Consider the following 22,374-nt stretch of genomic DNA (forward strand, 5'->3'; position numbering starts at 1 on the left):
ATTTCTATCTTGCCGGGACGGTAGTCCCCAAGTTGCAAGGTTGGTTTTCCGCCTGGGAACACTGGGGGGAACGGGAAAAGTCACCAATATCACCAGAACAGGTTGTTTAACCATCCAAATGATTTCTAGACAGTTTTATTAAGTTAAAAAAGTTACCAAGTTCTCCTTTAATTCCAATAGACATAAACAACATAACAAAAGCATACAACTACGGCATGTAAGCATAATAAAAACAGCAACGTAAAATGTCCCATACCTGGTCCTCTCACTGCCATCATTCCTTCTTATATCCTTCTGGAGCTCCTCCATGGGACTCGAGGCCGACGTGTCACGCAGGTGTCTCTCATTAGCATTCGCTCCACCTGCCAAGCTCCACTCTCGGCCCGTCCTACTTCATACAACAGTATGGTAATAAAACTTGAATACATTAGCTCATCCATGAACATGATTTCTGCCTTGAGTCCCGTCAGATTGCTTTTTATCGACAATGGAGGTTCATGATTCCATGCTCATTCATGGCGTCATCAAGCTAAACCTTTGTTATTGTTTTGAATAAGCAACCTCTAGCGGCGAAACTTACATATTCCATAATGTGTGAGTCTTTAAATCATTGGCTCATCCGATTTGTACAAAAAACATTTTTTCATTCAGGAATGAAACGTGTGACTGTTTTAATACACACTCACAGAAAAAAAGGTACAAAAGCTGTCACTGGGACAGTACCCTTCAAAAGGGTTCTAATATGTACCATTTAGGTACTAATATGTACACTTTTGGTACCAATATGTACCTTTGAGGGACTAATATGCACTCTTTAGGTACAAAGGTGTTCCTTTTGAAAAGGTACCGCCACAGTGACAGCTTTTGTACCTTTTTTCTGAGAGTGCATGGCCTATGACAGATTTTACAGATTTAGTTTTAATTCATTTGTTTCAATTCATTTCTTTGAATTAAACAGCTTATAAACATGCGCTAGAAAAGAGACCCTTAATAGAACCTTTTTGCCATAAAGGGTTCATTAAAATGTATAGGTTTCTATATACAGTAGAACCTAACTGATCCTTTTTTTCTGAGAGTGTAGACTGTCAAATGTCCAGTGTTCTTTAGTGGACAGTAGGCAGTAATGGACATTAGTGTCTTGTCATAACTCTGTGAAACCCCATAAACCGCAGTGATGAGGATAAAATCTGTCATTCTCGTTAGTCATCATGCAGACAGTAATAAGGAGGCGGATAGTGGTCTGGTTTCTGCCCTGTCCTCACATGATATCTAAGCAGGTCCCACCAGTCTGTTCTTGCCCCACAGCTGTCTGTAATGGTATTATGCACTAATGCACAGTCCCTCTGTGGGGAGATACATCAACTCACACTGAATTGGGCAGCATAGATTTTTAATTTTAAAAATCCATTTACATTGATTAGAGGGGAGATGGACAAGATGTCTGCCAAATACCAACTGGGGACTAAAATCAAGTTCAGGGATACATCTGACCATAAACTCATGTGCTCATCGAGTGAGTTTTGTCTTATAGGCCAGTTTTATAGCTTTTACAGCAAACCTTGACTTTTACTAATCTATTTAAGAGGTTTATGTTCTGTACCAGCTTTTAACTGCATAGTGCTTTGTCTCTGGGAAATCTCTCAATCTCTGCACTCCTGTTGAGCAGTCTTACTGATCCATGTAAAATCAAGTAGACAATGAGTAAAAATATGAATAATGGGTTTATTTAAAAGATTTGAAGGAATGTTTGGCAAATTACAGAAAATCTGAAATGTATAGATATTATAGTAGGCAATGCAAAGTGAGTGCAGTATATAAAACATAACATGATATGATGCACCTGATAAATGCTGTTGCTACCATCAAAACAATATATGATGAGAAGGTGTGATTGCTTACATTTCTTTCTGTTTGTTTAGAATAGTCCTTAAAACTAGAACTAACTTGAATGAATGTCACAGCATGACTGTGTAAGGTCAGAGAGAGAGATGTGTTTGAATATCAATTTTAATATTGTGCAATGTGCATACAGTACACAATGTCATATATTGTATTGTAGGTTCACCTTATGTCCAACTTGCATTCATTTCCTGCAGTTTTAGAGTCAGAAATTTCCCATGCATTACACATAAAGCACAAAGAGAATGAAAATGAGAAGATTGGAGTATCTCTGGAATAGGGATGTGAATTCAGTAGCAGTAGAGAACATTCACAGATTATTAAAGGTGCAAAACAGAGCTGAGTAGAAGGAAAGTCACCTCTGTAAAATGTCACTGAAAGTCTCTCTTAGGTGAAAAAGGTATATGTAATGCACTACAGCCACTCTGACCTCTTGTTTTGAGCACATTATTTACTTTTTAAAAACTGCTAAACGTAACTTTTTTTTAATTCATTTGAGTTGACAACACATTTGCATTTATGTTCTTAATAGGACTGGCTTGTTAAATGTACTGCTTCAATCCATTAATGCATTATTACACCCCTAAATGTTACCTTAGCTTTCATGCTTTATGTCACACTGTCTGAACTGCAGAACTGTGCTAAATAGCAGCACAATGTAGTCAGGTGCCGAAATGTGCATAATATTCTCAGGCTATTTTACATTTGTGGTAGGCTACTTTTTTGTACTAGTATTCCACAAGACCTATTACCCCATACATAAATTTTGTTTTTGTTTTTCTGGACAAAATAAATGCTATAAACGACATGGCTTAAGCAAATATATTTTTTGAAAATATAGTTTGTTTAAAACTTCAAATGCCAAAATATAATCTCATTTCCAGAAACATTGGGACATTTTGTAAAATGCAATAAAATCAAGAATGTGGTATTTGTTAACCTTTATTTAAAGGGGTGGTATGATGCCCTTTTCACAAGATGTAAAATATGTCTTTGATATGTCTATGAGTGTGTATGTGAGGTTTTAGCTCAAAATTCCCCACAGATATTTTTATATAGCATGTTAAAGTTGTCACTTTTTGAGGGTGAGCAAAAACGCACTGTTTTGTGTCTGTTCCTTTAAATGCAAATGAGCTGCTGCTCCCGGCACAGAGGGTGGAGCTTCAACAGCTTGTGTCATTTTACCTTACACAGACATGCAATGAAATTTTCTAAAACTTTTTGCCTTTTATGTTCAAACTGGAGTCAGATGATGTCAACAGAGTCAATGATGGAGAGACTCAAGAAGAAGTGACAACATTTAGAATGCAACAGGACATTTCTGAATGGCTAGTTGATGAATTTATGTAGCTTATGTGTAGTCATCTTATCTTCTAGTCATTGATTAGCATATTCTAGTCTTGATAATCTATAAATCGTGTTCAGGGGGCGGGGTTTATGTAAATTCTAGGGTTGGTGATGTCACTACTAACCCGGGAGGAATGTTGTATAGTCCCTACCAGCCATTTGTTGTAGTCCTTAAAAAGCAATTTTTTTAAAGGAAAATATCTCACATTTCTCAATGCAAGACTGCAAAGTATTTACTATTTACCATACATAATATTGTGAAAAGATTCAGGGAATCTAGAGAAATCTTAGTCTGTGTAGGGCAAGGCAGGAGACCTCTGTTGAATGTGTGTGACCTTCAAGCCCTTAGACGGCATTGCATGAGAAAACATGCTACTATGTTAAATATAGCCTCATGGGCTCGGGAGTTCTTTGGAAAACCGTTGTTACTTAACACAGTCTGCCGCTGCATCAAGATATGCAACTTGAATCTCTGTTACGCAAGGAGAGGGCTATACATCAATTCTATGCAGAGATGTCACCAAGTTCACTGGGCCCAAGCTCATCTCAGATGGTCTAAAAGATAGTGGAAATGTATGCTGTGGTCAAGAGGAGCCCACATTTCAGCTTGTTTTTGGAAAAAACTGACATCGAGTTCTCAGTCATAAAGACGAGGACCATCTAGACTTTCATCAGTGACAGGTGCAACAGCTGTCATGGTATGGGGGTGCATCAGTGCAAGCGGTATGGGTGACTTGCATATGTGTGAAGGTACCACTGACGTGGAGACGTATATTGGAATTGTATAGAGATATATACTGCCATCAAGATTACATCTTGCCTGGGAAGGAAGACAATGCCAGGCCTCATTCTGCACAAGCTACAACAGAGGGGTTTCTTAGACAATCTACACAATAGAGTGGATGTGCTTGAATGGCCAGCCTGCAGTCCAGATCTGTCGGTTATTGAAAATGTACTGGATGGCCCATCATGAAAAGGAGAATCAGACAACGATGACCACAGACTGTTGAGCAGCTGTCTTGTATCAGGCATGATTGGGCAAAAATGCAACTTGCAAAACTGCAAGAATTACAGTAGTATGGTCAGTTTTCAAATGATTAAAAAGTGAAAATAAAAGGAAAGGTGTTGTGACAAAGTGGTAAACATGCCTCTGTCCCAACCTTTTTGGAGTGTTTTGTAGCCATTTAAGTCAAAATTTGTTTATATTTGCAGAATACAATTAAGTTGGTCAGTGAAAATCTTGAAAATCATTTGTTTGTACTTTTGTCAGTTAAATAACGTTAAAATAAAATGAATTTTATTGCATTTTACAAAATGGCCCAACTTTTTTTTCAATACATTTTGTTCAGTTTAAATGTATTTTTTTTTTAAATATATATAAAATTGCCCAAATATAAGGAAATTTACACAGATAAAACTAATCAAAAACATATTTATTTTATATTATTAAATATATATATTTAATATATTAGCAATATATATATTTTTGTCCATTTTTGTTTGAAAATACAGGTTTTTGTCATAAAGGACAATAAAGTGCACATAATATGTCAGTTGCAATTCCCTAATCTCAGCATCTGCACCCACAGTCAGTTTACTGACCGTCTGATACATACTGTACACACAAAAGGTAAAATCTCAATATACAATTCGATTGGCTGGCTTTACACAGTTTTCGGTTCTCAGGGTAATATTTATTTTGAACCAGACTTTATGCTGAATTGGCACAGATAGAGTTAAGAGAGAGAGTTAAGCTTGGCCTCTAAAGCAAGAACTTGCTCAAATCCTGAAATGAGTTGAAGTCAAAAATGTGTAAGTATGCGTCTGCTAGTTGTATTCACGGTGGCAGTCAGCAGTCTGAGATGCCAGTGGCTTGTGTATGCGACATCAACCATGCTTTGCTTTCACTTGCTTCAAGCTCTCTCTATTTCCTTGAGATTTGATTTAGTTTTTTGCCCACTGGTACTCCATTGCCATTGAAACTTATTAAGGCTGAGGGCCACCCACATGTACCTTATACACCAAGGGATTGTCAGTTGTCTTGTTTAGGGATGCCCTCATGAAACCTCTAAGATCAGAGCTTGCGCTCTTTGGGAAGCGTTGTATTAGATCAGTGCAACAAGGGATTCTCAATGCATTATTGGCAGTTATTTTAGAGATTTTGTTTTTGGAGATGTAATCTTTAGCAAATGAATATCCATTTTCCATACTGTATATTATAATACCGTGATGCCTAAATTCACTTAAACAGTAACATTTAAAATGTTTTTTATATTATTTTTATTTTATTTATTTTGGCAAAGTAAACCGTCAATTTACGGTTTTAATTCATAGAAATTACGCACCGTCACTCATATAATTTGCTCCAATTGAATCATTCCCGCAAATTTCGCCCTCACACCAAAAACGCACGCTCCAATGAACTATACAGTATAAGTGGTGCTTACAGCCGCCTCTCAAACAGCTCGCGAGTCGACTTCTTTTTCATGGCCAAATGCGCTTAAACGGTCAAATACACACACAATTATGTCAAAATGCCTGTCTTGCAGAGTTTTCAGGTATATACAGTCGGTTTTGTAACATTCCATTGGATCCGTGCTTAAGCTCTTAAAGTGACAGCAGCCTAATAATCCTGCTGCTGTCTGTCCTGTTAATTAGAGAACAAAAGACAAAAGAAAGTCACTCTTTACTCTTGACGTAATAACTCTTGTAACTTTAATTGTAAGCATTAATCTGTTTTTTTTTATTACTTTTATTTCTGTAGTATTTCTTACATGAAACTACTTTTAGACTCACCTGAAAAACTGATGTGAAAAGATGTGTCTTTCATTTGTCTCTTTATTCTATTTTATTTATTTGCAATTTGTTTAATTTTCTTATTTTACTACTGTCTAAATTTAGTTCAATGATTCAAATAAAGCCTCACTGTTCTGTGTGTAAGCTGTTTGTTGCAACAAAAATTGAATATATGGCAGTTTTCCCCGTAGTATCGAAAATGGTATCGAATAAGGATATTTTTCAAGGTATCGTATCGTAGTTGGAAATTCCAGTATCGTGACAACACCACTTCCTATGATGCATTTTTCTCTGGCAGAGAGAGGAGACGTTCTCTGATGCTATCACTGACCTTTCCAGTTGTGCCGTCTAATGGTTTTTAACCAGATTTGGGCCGTACTAGCCAGACAGCTGTTTTTCCTCAGTGCTGCTCCTGTAATTGAATCTATCCGGCTCTGTACTCTGCTGAGACATATCTGTCCCACACGGTGAGACGAAGATTACAGATGCATCTCAAACATCGATCTCTCAACCCCTCCGCTGCTGGCTGACATGCCTGCATGAATGGATTGAGGTTTGCTTTTGAGGCCAACTGAAGGTGACGTGTTGTAGAGAGAAAGTTGATGATATCTCGGTTCTAAGAGACATGCAGCATCAATGGTTCCTTCTGAAACATTCACTGCTGAAATTTTTTAATATTTAAGTTTTATTTAGTATAAAAGGATAAACATTGTTTATGGGTGGAATTTGTTTATATATATGTATGTGTGTGTGTGTGTGGTTATTTTTGTAGTTCACGCTTACATATACTGTAAGCAGTATAAAATATGCGTATTTGGACAGGAATAATCGAGAGTGAGGAGTTGGGGTGGAAAAACACCTGGAACAGAGCTGTGTCTGCTCTATATATAAGCCTCCTCTCGCACTGATTGGCTAGATAATCTGAACGTGCTCCTCCCGAACTTTGTTAATAGAACATCATTCTCACATAAACATGTTTACTTTCCCCTTAAGGGTTTTCTACTGGTGTAATTTTCAGGGCTGTAGAGATGAAGTCTTGGGATTGGATCATGGCAGTTCTGGGATCCCCAATGCAATCAGTGCAGAGGTGCCGCTGTGACAAATGTCACACAAGGGCCACCATCCAAATGACATGTGTTGCCCACAAAGGAGCGAAGCCTGATGGGACATGTTTTAAATGTTGACAGCAGGTTAAAGACCCTTGAGTATAGCGGTCAACATTAAAAAATCTGTTTGGCGAATAGCACTGGTTCTAACTTGCAAGACAGAAGCAGTGATTTTTGATTTAGCCTTAATTGCATACACATTTTATTCTTTGCAGTGACATTATATATATATTTTTTTTTTCTATATAACTAAGTGTTATTTAAAAAAATAATAATAGTCCTTTAAAAAAATGTCTAAAATGATGTACTCTCTCTCACATGAGGTTAAGACTCCTGTCATATCTACTATATTTTAGATGGAGGGGGTCGCCTAATGGAGGCCGTCATGTTGAGATCATGACCAGCTGAATACTTCTCATTTTATCTCAATAAACCCCCTGTTATTGATCACTTTTGCTCATGGAGTGAACTTGTCATTGCTGACTGCAAATAGCATATTCTTTATTGTCAATCATGTTCATCAAGGAGAGAAAGGGAGGCGGAAAAATGATCTCAGTTAATTAATGTGTAAAATGACTAATGGCCATACACAATTAAAATGGCATAAGGACATTATTGAAACCCATAATCAGTTTATTTTGGGTGTTTGTTATGCTTTTCTATAGCTTGACAAAACCAGTTGACAAAATGGGGGTGGAAAAAACATCTGCTGTTTTTTTGTATTTCCTGAGAACTTGCACATTGTGACATGAATTACTTGTTTGTTTTTTAATTAATCTGTTGAGTTAAATATATGTTTGAAATTACGTACACACAGCTGTTGATGGGCACAGGAACCTTGTGCTTTTATTGGAGCCCAATGGGGATCACACAGTCCTACTTTAGATATTCAGATATGGAGAGCCAATTCCTCTAAGTCCAGACTGCAGGGCAAACTACAGTTCAGCTCATACAGGCCTCCATCAAGTACTGCAACAATGATTTCAGCTCCAGGGGCAACTTTAGTGGCATGCTCAAAATTCATAACTCTTAATAACTTTTGCCTATATCACTTATCTTAGTGATTGAATGATGTAGGTTTTCATAGTGCAGAATAAATATAGTGTTATATACACATACAACCGTTCAAAAGTTTGGTGTCAGTAAGTTATTTTTTAAATATTTTTTTTAATTATTATATTTAAATATATATTTATATAAAATATTTAGAATGGGCACATTCTATTTCAACATTGATAATATTAAGAAATGTTTCTTGAGCATCAAATCAGCATATTAGAATGATTTCTGAAGGATCATGTGACACTGAAGATTGGAGTAATATTATAAGGTACCTTATTGGCTTGCTTATATTGTACTTAATATGTTGGAGAGTTTTGGAAATAGTTGGGACATGTGAAAAGTGTTGCATAGGTTTATTTGAGCGATGATGTCCAACAGTCTGCACTCACCCATACAGACAGACTTTTATGCCCATGCATCACTTCTTCTTGTCTTGGAATAAACTTTGTTTTTTAATTTCTCTTGAGATACATACAGTATACACGTCTCAACAATTGGGTGCACACAGAACCAATTTTGACCTGTCATTTCTAAAGATATAGTTATTTCAACCCTTACCAGAAACGTGCAGGGAAGAGAAGTGCAGTAGGTGGGTACCTATACACTGTATAACTGTCAGGTCACAAAAACACTGGATCCAATTGCGAATGAGAATAAGGTTTATTTAGAACAGCAAGAGCACAAGGCAAGGCAGGTGGAAAGTCTCTGGTCGGCAGTTAGGTCCTTGGCAGCGCAGAGACTGCTGTGGGCTGAAATAATTCCTAGGAAACAGGAACCGTAGAAAACAACGGCAAGCGGCAAAACTCGGGCAAAGTCCAATGCAAACCGCACTGACGGCAGGATAGTCCGCAGTGACCAGGAACAGGACAGAACTGCACAGAGTGGAAACAAGAAGCAGTAACCAACGATCTGACACTGAACTTGACAAACACAAGACTACATATAGGATCCATAAACGAGACACACCTGCTGCTGATCTGATTGCTCGTCAGCGCAGCTGACGCAGATAGACAATCAGACCAGAAACAGTACACACAGAATGAGCAGACAGACCCGTGAACCGTGACAATAACAAATTTCGTCGTTTTTATTAAATAAAAAATTACAATCAAATAAAACTGGCAGCTGTGGTTGCCAGAATAATTCTGTAAAAAAAATACAGTAAAAATTGTAACATATTTACAGAACAATCTGTAAAAACAAAATAAAAAAAATAAATTAAACTGTAACTTAAAAAAACAAACAAAAAAACACACATTTTGAACGGGTAAATCCAACAGTCTTTTCTGCTGAATTAAAAAGCCCACAATGCGAATAAAATCTGTTTTACTTACATCGATATGACATCTAGGCTACCATAATAATACTGATAATACTGATGGTAAAGAGGAAACCACATGATGAATTAATGTTCATCACAAGTAGCATTTCCAGAAGCTGAATTTAATACCAATATATAGAAGCTGCACAGTCATGCAAACAGAAACGTCATCCTGAAAACACACACAAGACACTCAAATAATGCAATCAACATTAATTAAACAACATAAGATGTAACACTAAACCCTAATGTACCTAACTGATTAGAAAAAACTAAGAAACATAATTATTAAATCTAAAAATGTGAAAGATCACACTGGGAATTTGTGTTGGAAAAGATTTGTTCTTTTAACAGTATTTTACTGTAAAATTGCATGAAATGTAAGTTTAGATCTATTAATTTTTTTCCCCATACATAGTATAGGAACTTTTTACCAATTAACAGGTTTTTACTGTCGCATTTTTACAGTCTTGTACAGTTAAAATTAAAAATGTTTTTATTTTTTACATTGGCAAGAGGTTCTTAAAAACACACACATTTCTATGGCTTTGAAGTTAAAGATGTAGGCATATAAATCAAAGGTTGTAGGTTCAGTCCCCATAAGGAGAGATTCATGAGATACTGTACCCCCACTGTGCCCCTAAGCAAGGCAGTTAACCTCGGGTTGCTCCAAGAGGACCGGCTCTGTATTACAGGCGGACTAAGTCACTTGGATAAAAGGAAAAATACTTCTCATTGCTCATAAAGGTCACTGCTCTTTATCCGGATCTCTTTCGATTCGCTCTATCTTTCAGCTAGTTTCTTTTCTAGTCTCTAGTTCTCCAGAGCCTCAATAATTGGTAGTCAAATTAAAATGATTCTCATTAACAAATGCATGGATGCGCAATATATCAGTGATTAACAGCCATTAGTTTTTTATTTATTTACTGGTGTTGGTAGATATTATAAATTTAATTGTGCATGTTTATTTTCTCTATTTTTACATTTAGATCAGATTTTATGTCATCTAGCAGTTTTAAAGTTAATCTTTAAAAACACATAATTTTGATTAGTAATCTTTAGCAAATCTCAAAATAAATATCCATTTTTCATGTTGTATTTAATAATGTTGTGATGCATAAATTCACATATAGCATTCAACACAATTGATTTTTGTTTAGTTTTTCGTGTTTAATTTTTAATTTAATTATCAAAATAGAAAAATGTTTTAATGTCAGCCATTTAACTGGCTATTGGCCATAACATGACAATAATTATCAGCTTTTCGGTGTTGACCAGAATTTATGTACCTATATGCATCTGCGCCTGCATTTTCTTTTTTTCCCCCTTTCAAATTGCTCCAGTTATCTGCATGCTCAGACTCACATTTTTACCTCTTGGGAGGGAACAAAAAAAGTCGATTTGTACTTTCCTGGTTATTTTTTATGTTTTACATTTTTATTCACCATTTGTTGGTCCTTTTTATACAAAATAAGTGGTAAAAAGGGATAATCCACGTTTTATTTTATCATCCGTGTTCTAAGATATTTAACAGTCATCTGAACTGGACTTCAATGCTTTTAAATTTAGCACTTGTGAGTTTATCATTATGTATTTGAGTTCCCCCTTTATTTGACCTCTGCATTTTGCTTTTAGCGTTTTGCTGTCAGCCAGGCGATTATCAAAGACTAAGTGTGCTGAGCACAGAAAATGTCCAGCGGTAACATCAGACCAGACCCTTCAGTATGTGTGTGAAATCATGTAAAGCTTTATTTGTGTGTGTGTGTGTGTGTGTGTGTGTGTGTGTTCATTGTCTGATAAAAAGGTCCTTAGTGTGTGTCATGTGACCTCTGCAGGACCTCAACCACAGGCAGGCCATCTATGAGAGATTAAGTCATCAGCAGGAACACACACAGTCAATAAATAAAACCAGAAACTGTACACAATCAATATTTGCACAGCCAATACAATCATATGCTTCTTATGGAGGAAGATGAAGCAATGTTTTATTGTCTATATGGGCTCAAATGCTGTAGTTTGATTTGTTAGCAACCATTTCTTCCTCTTCTTATGGCATCTGCATCCATTCTGTCTGCACTATCAGGGCTTCACAGATTCAGGGCTTTCCATTTATGAGGCTCTATGTTTGATAAGAGAGCGGCCCTGAGCGGTTGAGCTGTAGCGGGTCTGTCTCTCACTGCTGCCAGTGTTCACCCAGATTCATCCAGCATCAAATATGACAGGCCAAACATAATTAAGTATTAAATTGCATTAGATTGACTGTGGAGGGAGTCGTGCTTAATATATTTTCTGGTAATTCAAGTACACCACCAGTAATTTGTAATAAATGTTTCTGTGGTACTACATCCTTAAATCTATTCCTGTATACCAGCAGTTTTGATGAATGAGATGTTTTTGAGTAGCATCTAGTAATCAGATCTATCTGATGTACATATTTAAAAATATATAACTTTTAAGTTAAATACATTTCTTTTTTCTTAGCTTTTAAATGTGTAAATTGATTTCTAGTCATTAGTTATAATTATATAAAATGTCATCCTGGGGTGCGTTTCCCAAAAGCATCGTTAGCCAACTATGTTCGCAAGTTCCGTCGTTATCAGCATAGTTCAACGAGTCAGTGTTTCCCGAAACCATCGTTCTAACGAACATTCGCAAACAGCATCGCAAAGTTGTGTAGTTGGAACGACAGCTCTCCATGTGGTTAGAAGCATAGTTTCTAGTTTGCATGACATGTGGACTAAATAAATCCTTATCTTGAGCAAAATAAGCAAGCTGACATTCAGTACAACCTGTGTCTTTTATTTAGAATACATACAAATGTCATTTACGTCTTTTAGTTTGTTAAGAGATTTAAAGCAGCGTTTTTGAAGAGTGCGCATGTGCGAATCTAGGCTAAGATTAATAGAAAGGTCAAAAGAACAGAATTAATTTGAAATACAAATCTTTTGTAAAATTATAAATGTCTTTACTGTCACTTTTGATCAATTTAATGCGTCCTTGCTGAATAAAAGTAGTAATTTCTTTCGAAAAATGTCTTACTGAACCCAAACTTTTGAACAGTAGTAAAGATGGATGGAAGGATGGATAGATCGATAGATCTACACGCCCAGCTAAAACTAAAAAATCTATTAAAGGACAGTAACAACTTTGAAGGGCAATCATAATTTGACAGGAAGTGAGGTCATCATCGGACTCCCAGTTGGCCTTGGTGTTACAAAATGCAAATGAGGGTGAAAAAAGACATCAGCAGGACTTCAATCAGCCTGGTAGAAGGCAGCAGATGTTTTGTAATTACTAAACTCACCCTGAATCAGAAGAGATGCAAATGTGTGATGCTGCCTCATTATAGTGACTCTCATTCTGTGAGAGAATGCTCTCATCAGCCTTTACCTTTCATTTGGCCTTCATTCGAACTGATAGCTAATGACAAAGTGCACAGGACAAATGCATGTCTGCATTGAGTATCATGAGTGGGGGCGTCTAGAGTCATGGTCACTCAAGCATGTCAATTATCAACTGAACCACACTAAATTTATAATACAGGGTCTTTACCCTTGTCAAGCTTTTCAAGGATCCCTTGGTGAGAAGAGCCAAAGAGCAGTGACCCCCATTACATATTGTGTGAAATTGAGTGTTGCATTTTAAGCCTGGCCTATAATAACACAAATAAAGTACCATATTAATGTATTCACACACTTAGATTACTTATATTGCTATGCCATTAAAATAATTATTAGTGATGTAGAGAGCCATATACTTGCACTTGCTTAAAGGTGCATTATGCCGGATTTTCAGTTATTGTTTGTAAGTGCGAAGTGAGTAGGGCAAGCCTTCTCCCCTGATCAGTTGCATAGCAGAACCTGATTTCAACAAGTGCAACATTCCAATCAACCAATCAGATTTGAGGGACAAGTTTACAGTTTATGTCAAGTTTAGGCTTACAACCAGGGTCAACTGCAGTGTTAATCAACTGCAGATGTGTCATTACAAGTGCACAGGTCATGTGAGTGATTCCTTCGGAGTGAACGCGGGTGAATCTGACTGCAGTAGATATGAAAGATATAAATAAAAATTATGTTTATTCAGCCAGCGCACATACCTGTATTTACATCCTGTTTTCGGTCGAAGTCCACAGTAGTCGATTGTCGAGTTCACGCGCGTGATCATAGGTACTAAACCTATGCGCGTGAACTCGACAATCGATTACTGTGGACTTCGACCGAAAACAGGATGTAAATACAGGTATGTGCGCTGGCTGAATAAACATCATTTTTTATATATTTCTTTCACATCTACTGCAGTCAGATTCCACCCGCGTTCACTCCGAAGGAATCACTCACATGACCTGTGCACTTGTAATGACACATCAAGGATGTTAAGAGGCTAAAAGCAGGTTTAAAACTTGCCCCATTGAAGTCAACAGGGTGCAAATTTTAAAACGAGGATAACACGGTGTAGGCAACACCGATTTTTGTCGTTGTTCTCTGTACTGACAGCACTCCAAATGTACAAAAAAATGAGCTCAATGTTAAAATTGACCGGAGTTCTCCTTTAATGTTCATAGAATAGTACTTTACTGTGTATGTGTATATGTGTATGTCCGCCGTTTTAGATGCCCTGTCTGCTAACTGTGGTATCTCTTATAATATGTTGTTGAAAATTGTGGTATCTTTTAAAGGGATAGTTCGGCCAAAAATGATATTTAACCCATGATTTACTCACCCTCAAGCCATTCGAGATGCATATGTCAATCTTTTTTCAGACGAACACATTTTCAGTTATTTTAGAAAATGTCTTAGATCTTTCAGTGGTTATAGTGTGAAGCTATGGGGTCCACCTCCTCCAAGTCCCAAAATGTGCGGTTTTGTCGTAAAAATATACATATTTAAAACTTTATAAATGAAAATAACTGGCTTCCGGTAGCGGTCGTAATAACTGTAAATGTGTTCGTCTGAAAAAAGATTGACATATGCATCTCGAACGGCTTGAGGGTGAGTAAATCATGGGTTAAATATCATTTTTGGCCGAACTATCCCTTTAAATTGTGTTGTATCGTATTTAGTTTCAATGTTTAGTTGTGTTAATTGGTACTGTGATGACCTGACGGGGGACTGCAGATGTAAAATAGCCTTGGGGCTAACTCTGGCATATTTACATTGCTGAAAAGCTAAGCATATCATTAATATGCATTGTCCCTTTTAAAAAAATAAAAAAGTAACAAAGGGCTAAGGTGTAGGCAGTGAGTAGCCATGATAACAGATGAGGGTAACCATGGAAACTAACAAGGCACAAAGCAAACAAGAACTAAAGACAGGAAGTGTAATAAAGATGATTAAACTCGCTTGCAAATTACAGTCAGTCTAGCGCGCTAATAAACAATAATCACGTGTCATTATCAAAACGTAATTACAATGCCTAGTAATCTGTCGAGTTACAGATAGCAGTCAATAAAGCAATAGCAACATTAGCTGTTTTTGTGTTGAGGCACGATGACTTTTAGAGGTGCTTCCAGACGAAAAAGTCTCACGACGCCTGCGCCATCCGTCGTTATTCGCTTGGGCTGCACATACAGGAACAGGGCAGTGTCTCTGTAGACACAAACACCACCACACACTTCTAGTGGACCATGAGGCATTATTTTGTATGAGTCTATACTTTATTTGAAAATCCTGCATAGTGCACCTTTAATACATTTCTATGTGGAAGGGACAGTGAAATGTTTAGCTGAACTTCAGCTTATTACATTAATATTGTATTTAATATTGCATTTGTTTAGCTTAATATTGGATTTTTTTACCCTCTGCAGTACCACAGTCAGACCCCTTAGGGGTTGTAAAACTTGGTTGCACTATATTGTGCGTGCACTTTCAATGTATACTGACAGTGTACTTACCCACAAAAGTTCTCTGAGTAATGTAAGGTAACTACATGGGTTAAGGTTTAGGGGTAGGTTCAGGTTTAGTATCTAGTTCAGTTAGTGTCATTACTATAAGTACATAGTATGTTAATGCAAAATGGGACTGTAAAATAAAGTGCTACCGAAAACTTTGTTAAAGACTTATAAGAAGCTGTAGAAATATTGTCACTGAAGCTGAGCGAAAGTGGATTCTGCTCTTATCTTCAGCCCCCTTAAAAATACTGTGAAACTGTTGTTGTAGAGCAAGCAGTACAATGTTATGACAGCTTCCTCTGAAAGCAGCACAACATACTCAGATAAAACCAGTACATTAGCTTCAGAGAGTGTGTGCAACACGGATGTTTAATTAATGTGTGTGTGTGCATGTGGGTGTGTGTTTGAATAAATAATGAATTAAAGATTCATTTTAAAGAGAAGCGTCATAAGGTTGCCCCAAAGTGCTTAGTGAATCATCAGTTCTGGGTTATGGTGGTTGTTTTTACCCTTTGGGAGCCTTTATGAAAAGGTTGCTGGATCTAGGAATCTAAAATTACACAGATAAATTCAGTTTGCGCACTGACAGTCCTTTGCTTTACACAGCTTAGATCGAGAAGAGTTTGCGTTCTGTGTTTGTTGTGTGCTGCAGAGTCTCTTTGCTTTTGTAAGTTTAGTATTTATTTGTTTTTGCCATGATTGGTTTAATGTGTAAATTCTCTTTGTTGTGATTGGTTTAGTGTGTCCTGAGGTTAAGGTCAATTGTGTTGCCTTGATCTCTGTGTCAGTAAACAGGCAGTAAAATAGACACGGCACTTAATCTAACAAGATTTCACATTTCCTCCAGGTACAAATATAAACTCTATTATAGTGTGCTTGTGTGTGTGTTTACTTTTTACTGGTTGCTTATGTGTACCCTTGTTTGTTGGTATGCATGTTGTTTGCTTGTGTACCTTTGTTTATGCGTCTGTATTTGTATCTTCTTTTTAAACTAAGATTCATTCAGAGGTACCATTGGTTTTTAATAATTTTTATTTTGTAGGTATTTAGATATTTAGATATTTTGAGATGTCAGATCATCTGAGTGAGACCAGGGATGTTGGTCCTCTCTGCTTGATCTCTTATTAGTTTGGTTATAGATATTAGATGCATTACAAAGATCTAACAGTGCTTCACAGTGCATTGTTCTCATTGAACTATAAATGATTACAATAGAGCTTTTAAAGTACAGTAGTTGCAGTGGATGTTATGAAATCAAGCTTCAATGATGAGGTGCTGTCCGTGGTCCTGGAAAGGTATAGCAAGCTGCTTTTACACAGCTTTAAGTTTCAAGAATGTACATTATTTTCTTACAAGTTTTAGATATCTTTGCAATTTAAGTGGTGGATTTCCATGCCAATTAATATTGAGAATGAAGTCATAACTAGTTGGATCCGGTTTGGGACACGTGGTACGCCTGATATATGATGGTTACTTGGTGAAATCCTTAGGGACATCCCCAACTGTGAATGCTAGTGATGTGATTGTCAGCTTTTTTTTAATGTGATACGGTAAATAACTTTGCTGAAGAGCTGAGATAAGCAGTATTTGCAAGTTTTTGACTTTTTAGGTTTGAAAATGTGAAATATTGTACAATAGGTGCATGGATCTGTAAAACATCCCTCTTTTGGGTTCTGACTTCACTACCTTTGTATCATTAATACTTAATGAATTGACGGCATTTCTGCAAAGATCTGAAACCGTTTCTGTCACATGACACAGCTGAAGACACTTTATGTACTGGTTACTGTGGCAACTGCAATTTTTTTTGTTGCAGTTTTCTTTTTTTTTTACCTTTAAAGATTTGCCTGGGAGTCTGCCTTTGAATGTCACATAAATTAGTTACTCCTGAATGATTTCCTATGTTCTTTCCATGTATTTCTGTGTTTGCATTGTGTGGACCCACCAGCTACGGGTTTAGCGTCATGATTTATGAAACACATTTCACCTCCCAGAATTTTACAAAGACACATTTTAATGTTTTTCAGTATTTATTCAGCAACTGAATAACAGTCCTAATTAAAAGTATATTTGAATCATTTTAATTAAGGCTGTTAATCGATTAAAATTATTCAAATTAATTGCATAATTTGCTGATTTGCTTACTTGTTCATCTCAAATAACTGCATATGTCAGTAACCAGCAGTCACTAATGTTGACAGAAATCAGCTTTCATTGAAAACGATTGACTTCTTGTTGCTTTGTCACTGAAAATCAGTATCAGTGTAACGCTCCTTAAGTGAGCATTGATTTGTTAATTTTTTACAAATGGTGCTTTAAAATTTTCTAGAATTTTTATAGTCCATAAACCTGTCTATTTGCCAAATATTTGTCTTTAGTCTGCTGTAATAGGCATGTTTTACCACGCTGAGCAGAACCAGGCACAGATAATAGCCCTCGTCACAGTAATGCTAATTCACTCCTTAACGATAAGCATTTAACAGGAACTCACTGGGCTTATCAGACTCTAGGAATCTCTCACTCTCCTGGGCAGGAGAGAATGATGTCCTTGCTCTCTAAAAGTGAGTTCATTCATATGAAGTGAGATTGTTTGAGACGCAAGAAAAGGACTGCTGTGGCAATCACTTTTGAGGGGGGTGATTAATTGGAGGATTAATTGTCAAGCTGGAAGAACGTAGGACATTGTGGGAACATTCTGCTTAATCTCCTGCATTCATATGGTTTCTTACACATAATTATTCTGCCTCTTAAGATACCTCATTTTAGGCAAATTCTAAAGCAGCATTGCATGTAATCCCAGAATGCATTGTAATAAGGTCTGAGATGATGGCAGACATAAATATATATAATCTTATATATAAACCTTTTTCTTTTCAACACTAAAAAATACATCTATTTTTTTAATTCTGGAAAAGTTTGTCAAAAGTGTAGTAAAAAATATTACTTTACACAATACTTTGTGTTATGTATTTGTATGCTCATGTTATTACTTATGCTGCTAACATCTAAATCCATTTAAATCAGTTGCGAGCCTAGTGGGTTCACTTATGAGGATCCTTGATGGCAAGAATGGTCCCTATGTAGTCTATAGGGAGCTCACTTGTTTTGTCAGGGCTGTTGTCGTGGCTGTGCGGTTTTAACAGTTCCATCAGGTCCTTTCTCTAGTGTTAATGTGGTGGATGGATCATTTATCTTCACTAGCGCTGCTGTAGCGACAGAGTCAGCAAAATAAAGCTTCTACCTGCTGCCCCCTGCAGAGGGAGGGAGAGATGCGAAGGCGCCTGTGGCTGATTGCACTCATGCTGTTAGTAAGCAGGATGCTGCAGTAAGCCGTATTTATTCAGCAGGGACCGTCCAGGGTAAGAATACTGAAATCATGAGATGAGGTGACAGGAAATGCTTGAGGCTGTAGAGCACCGGCGAGCAGTGCCATAACACTCACACAAACATCTAGAGCCTCTGATGACCTCCTCTGAACCCGTACTGAGATCAAGAGCCCTCTCCAGCCATCACAGGAAGGCCCATATCAGAATACATGGGCAAGAATAAGGCCTTATTTTCAAAGTTTTCAACCCTGTTGTTTCATTTATACAATTGAAAATCGAGAACTGGTTCTTACTCACCAAGCAACAAACATGCAGCATGACCCCTGCAGTCCGATTCACGAATGAATGAATCTTTCGAGCCAGTTCCTCTTAACGAATCGGTCAGATTGGTTCACGAATAAGTCAGTGATGATGAGTCAGAACTCTGCTCACTCACTCAGGGTTACTGCATTAACAGTCTACTTTTGGTTATATGTGACTTGACTTACAGTAAACCAAGTAACTTACTGTTATGTTGCTCTTTAAGTTTGTGAGAGTTAAATCTGTGTTTTGTTGTAATAGATGTGTAGATGTAGGTTGTTATAGATTATTTACATTTAGTTAACCAGGCAATTAATACACACAGACACAAACACATACTATATATACATACAGTGCCCTCCACAATTAATGGCACCCCTGGTAAATATGATCAAAACTGGCTGTAAAAAATAAATCTGCATCGTTTATCCTTTTGATCTTTCATTCAAAAAATTTGCAAAATTCTAACCTTTCATTTAAGTAAGAGAATTGAATGTGGGGGGGAAATCATATTATGAAATAAATGTTTTTCTCCAAAACACGTTGGCCACAATTATTGGCACCCTTTTATTAAATACTTTTTGCAATCTCCTTTTGACAAGATACCAGCTCTGAGTCTTCCCCTATAATGCCTGATGAGTTTGGAGAACACCTGACAAGAGATCAGAGACCATTCCTCCATACAGAATCTCTCCAGATCCTTCAGATTCCCAGATCCATGTTTGTGCTTCTTCTCTTCAGTTCAGCCCACTCATCAGGTCAGAGAACTGGGACGGTCATGGCAGAAGCTTCATTTTGTGCTCCGCAACAAATTTTTGTGTTGATTTTGATGTTTGTTTTGGATCGTTGTCCTGATGGAAGATCCAACCACGGCCCATTATAAGATTTCTAGCAGAAGAAAGATTTTTATCTGTTGATATTTGATAGAATCCACGATGCCATGTATCTGAACAAGAAGTCCAGGACCTCCAGCAGAAAAATATGCCCACAACATTAAAGATCCAACGGTATATTAAATTGTACACATGGGGTACTTTTTATCCTTGTGTTCACCAAACCCATCTAGTGTGTTTGCTGCCAAAAAGCTATTTTTTTAGTCTCATCTGACCACAGAACCCTGTGCCGTTTGAAGTTTCAGTCGTGTCTGACAATTAAATTTGCTGGAGTTTGTTTCTGGAGGAGCGAGGAGGATTTTTCTTGAAACCCTCCCAAACAACATGTGGGGATGTAGGGTTTTTTTTTGTTTTGTTTTTTTGGCTTTCTGACCCCAAGACTCAGCTAATCTCTGCAATTCTCCATCTGTGATCCTTGAAGAGTCTTTGGCCACTCAAACTTTCATCCTCGCCGTGCATTAAGAAAGTATAGACACACGTCCTCTTCCTGGCAGATTCGTAACATCTTTAGTTGATTGGAACTTCTTAATTATTGCCCTGATGGTCAAAATGGGGATTTTCAATTCTTTAGCTATTGTCTTACAGCCACTTTCTATTTTGTGAAGTTCAACAATCTTTTGCTACGCATCAGAACTATTATTCTGTGGTTTTACTCATTGTGATGGATGATTAAGGGGATTTGGCCTTTGTGTTTTCCTCATACTCCTGTGAAACACGAAGTCATAGCTGGACAGTTTCATGTTCCTAGTCACCCTGGTGTACTAAAAAAGGTAAATATTAATGGGAATATACTTCAGAGATATTTTACTCGTAAAAAATTCTAGGGGTGCCAATAATTGTGGCAAACGTGTTTTGGAGAAAAACATTTATTTCATAATGTGATTTCCCCCCACTTTCAATTCTTTTACTTCAATGAAAGGTTAGAATTTTGCACATTTTTTGAATGAAAGATCAAAAGGATAAACGATGCAGATTTATTTTTTACAGCCAGTTTTGATCATATTTACCAGGGGTGCCATTAATTGTGGAGGGCACTGTATATATCGGATATGTAACGCCCTTTACCATAACCGTAATGTTTCATCTCTGGAGGCACTGTAAATACTACTGTAACTATTACGTCAGTTTTGCCCAAATCCGAACCACCGTCACATGTGCAACATTTCACAATATATATTGTTTTATTTTATACCTCTCTTACATTCTTAGGAAGTCCATGCAATGATGTGTTTCAAAAACAGCATTTCCTCGACAGCCTTACAAATACACCTTTATTTAGCTGTCATATGGTTTATTTGCCTGCAGAATGAAATGGGTAAAATGTATTCCTCTAGTTTAAGAGGCAAATGATGTTCATATTGTGTAGCTAACCTTGAAAATAAAACACGGCGATGAAAAAACAATGATTATAGCTGCATAACATTTTTAGGTGCCTTGACAAGAAGTTTTAAGATCAATCATTTCATAAACAAAAGTTTTAAAGTTGACTTTAACTGGAGCAAATTAGTTTGTTAGAAATAACGTAAAAATTAGAAATAACTTAAAAAGTTGAATGCAATAGGTTACCTTATTTTTTTAAGTTATCTCAACTATTATTTTTTTTTTTACAGTAAATAGTCAATAGGCGGTAATGTATTATGCAAAATGGGTTACATGGTGACGTAGCTACAGTATGGAAATAATAGCAGGACTACAAACGAGGCGTTCAAGGCAGGTTTTTTTTTTTTTTTTTTTTGGAGAGATTCACTCCCTTTGGCATGGACTTTGTGCTTTGTTAATTTCAGTCTGCAATCTGTGCTTCTCTGTTGCTGTCTCCAGATATTTCACTGCAGTTGTGTTGGATTTGGATGAAGGAGAAATAACCAACAACAGACTGCTGCAAGACTATTACATCTCCAATGAGACCAGAACCATTCTGGTCCTGTCAGTTTTATCCGTCCCCTCAGATTCAGAAATGTAACAGTGTGGTTTATTACAGAGCCTTCTGGGAGTTAAGGACACAGTCGCATTGCTTCGATTTTCTGATGAACAAATCTGATTCCTCGAAGGTTCTTTGCTTTTAACCTTTGGAAGAACGTAATCAAGCGGCTGTATTGGCTGGTGTTTACAGATGTTGATCCAAATAGAACTGTTTGTTCTGGCTTTGCTTTAATGCGATTCTCTGTGTTGTTCAGCCTCTCACAAAGTTTATTTTTAATGAAGTGCCTCTTTGTGATTCGCTATCACTCTAGAATATTCTTTCACACACTCAGAATAAACAAACTTGACATTCTCCTTCAGGTCCTCTTCAATCAAGATGGACTTGGGCATCATTATGGTGTGTGCTGACCTGAGCTAAAGATCTCCTTATGGGTCAGTACTCTGTTTGTGCTCTAATTAAACACAAGGGAGAATTTTTGAATTGGTTGCTTTCCAAATTCACACCAAGATGTTT

The 22,374-nt window shown here is 36.9% G+C and overlaps 1 protein-coding gene across 2 annotated transcripts in view; it reads left to right on the forward strand.

Annotated features, from left to right (window-relative positions):
- Positions 1–22,374, forward strand: part of dlgap2a (discs, large homolog-associated protein 2a) — a 116,359-nt gene that overhangs the window by 44,316 nt on the left and 49,669 nt on the right. The window contains exon 2 of one of the 2 annotated variants that reach the window (XM_084393142.1): positions 22,221–22,292. The exons of the other annotated variant lie outside the window; for it this stretch is intronic. Coding sequence (XP_084249268.1) covers positions 22,289–22,292 — 4 coding nt within the window. The 5' untranslated portion in view covers positions 22,221–22,288. The remainder of the gene's footprint in view (positions 1–22,220; positions 22,293–22,374) is intronic. 2 annotated transcript variants of the gene reach the window in all.

Source organism: Rutilus rutilus (genome assembly GCF_951802725.1).
Source record: "Rutilus rutilus genome assembly, chromosome: 21".
Classification (NCBI taxonomy): domain Eukaryota; kingdom Metazoa; phylum Chordata; class Actinopteri; order Cypriniformes; family Leuciscidae; genus Rutilus; species Rutilus rutilus.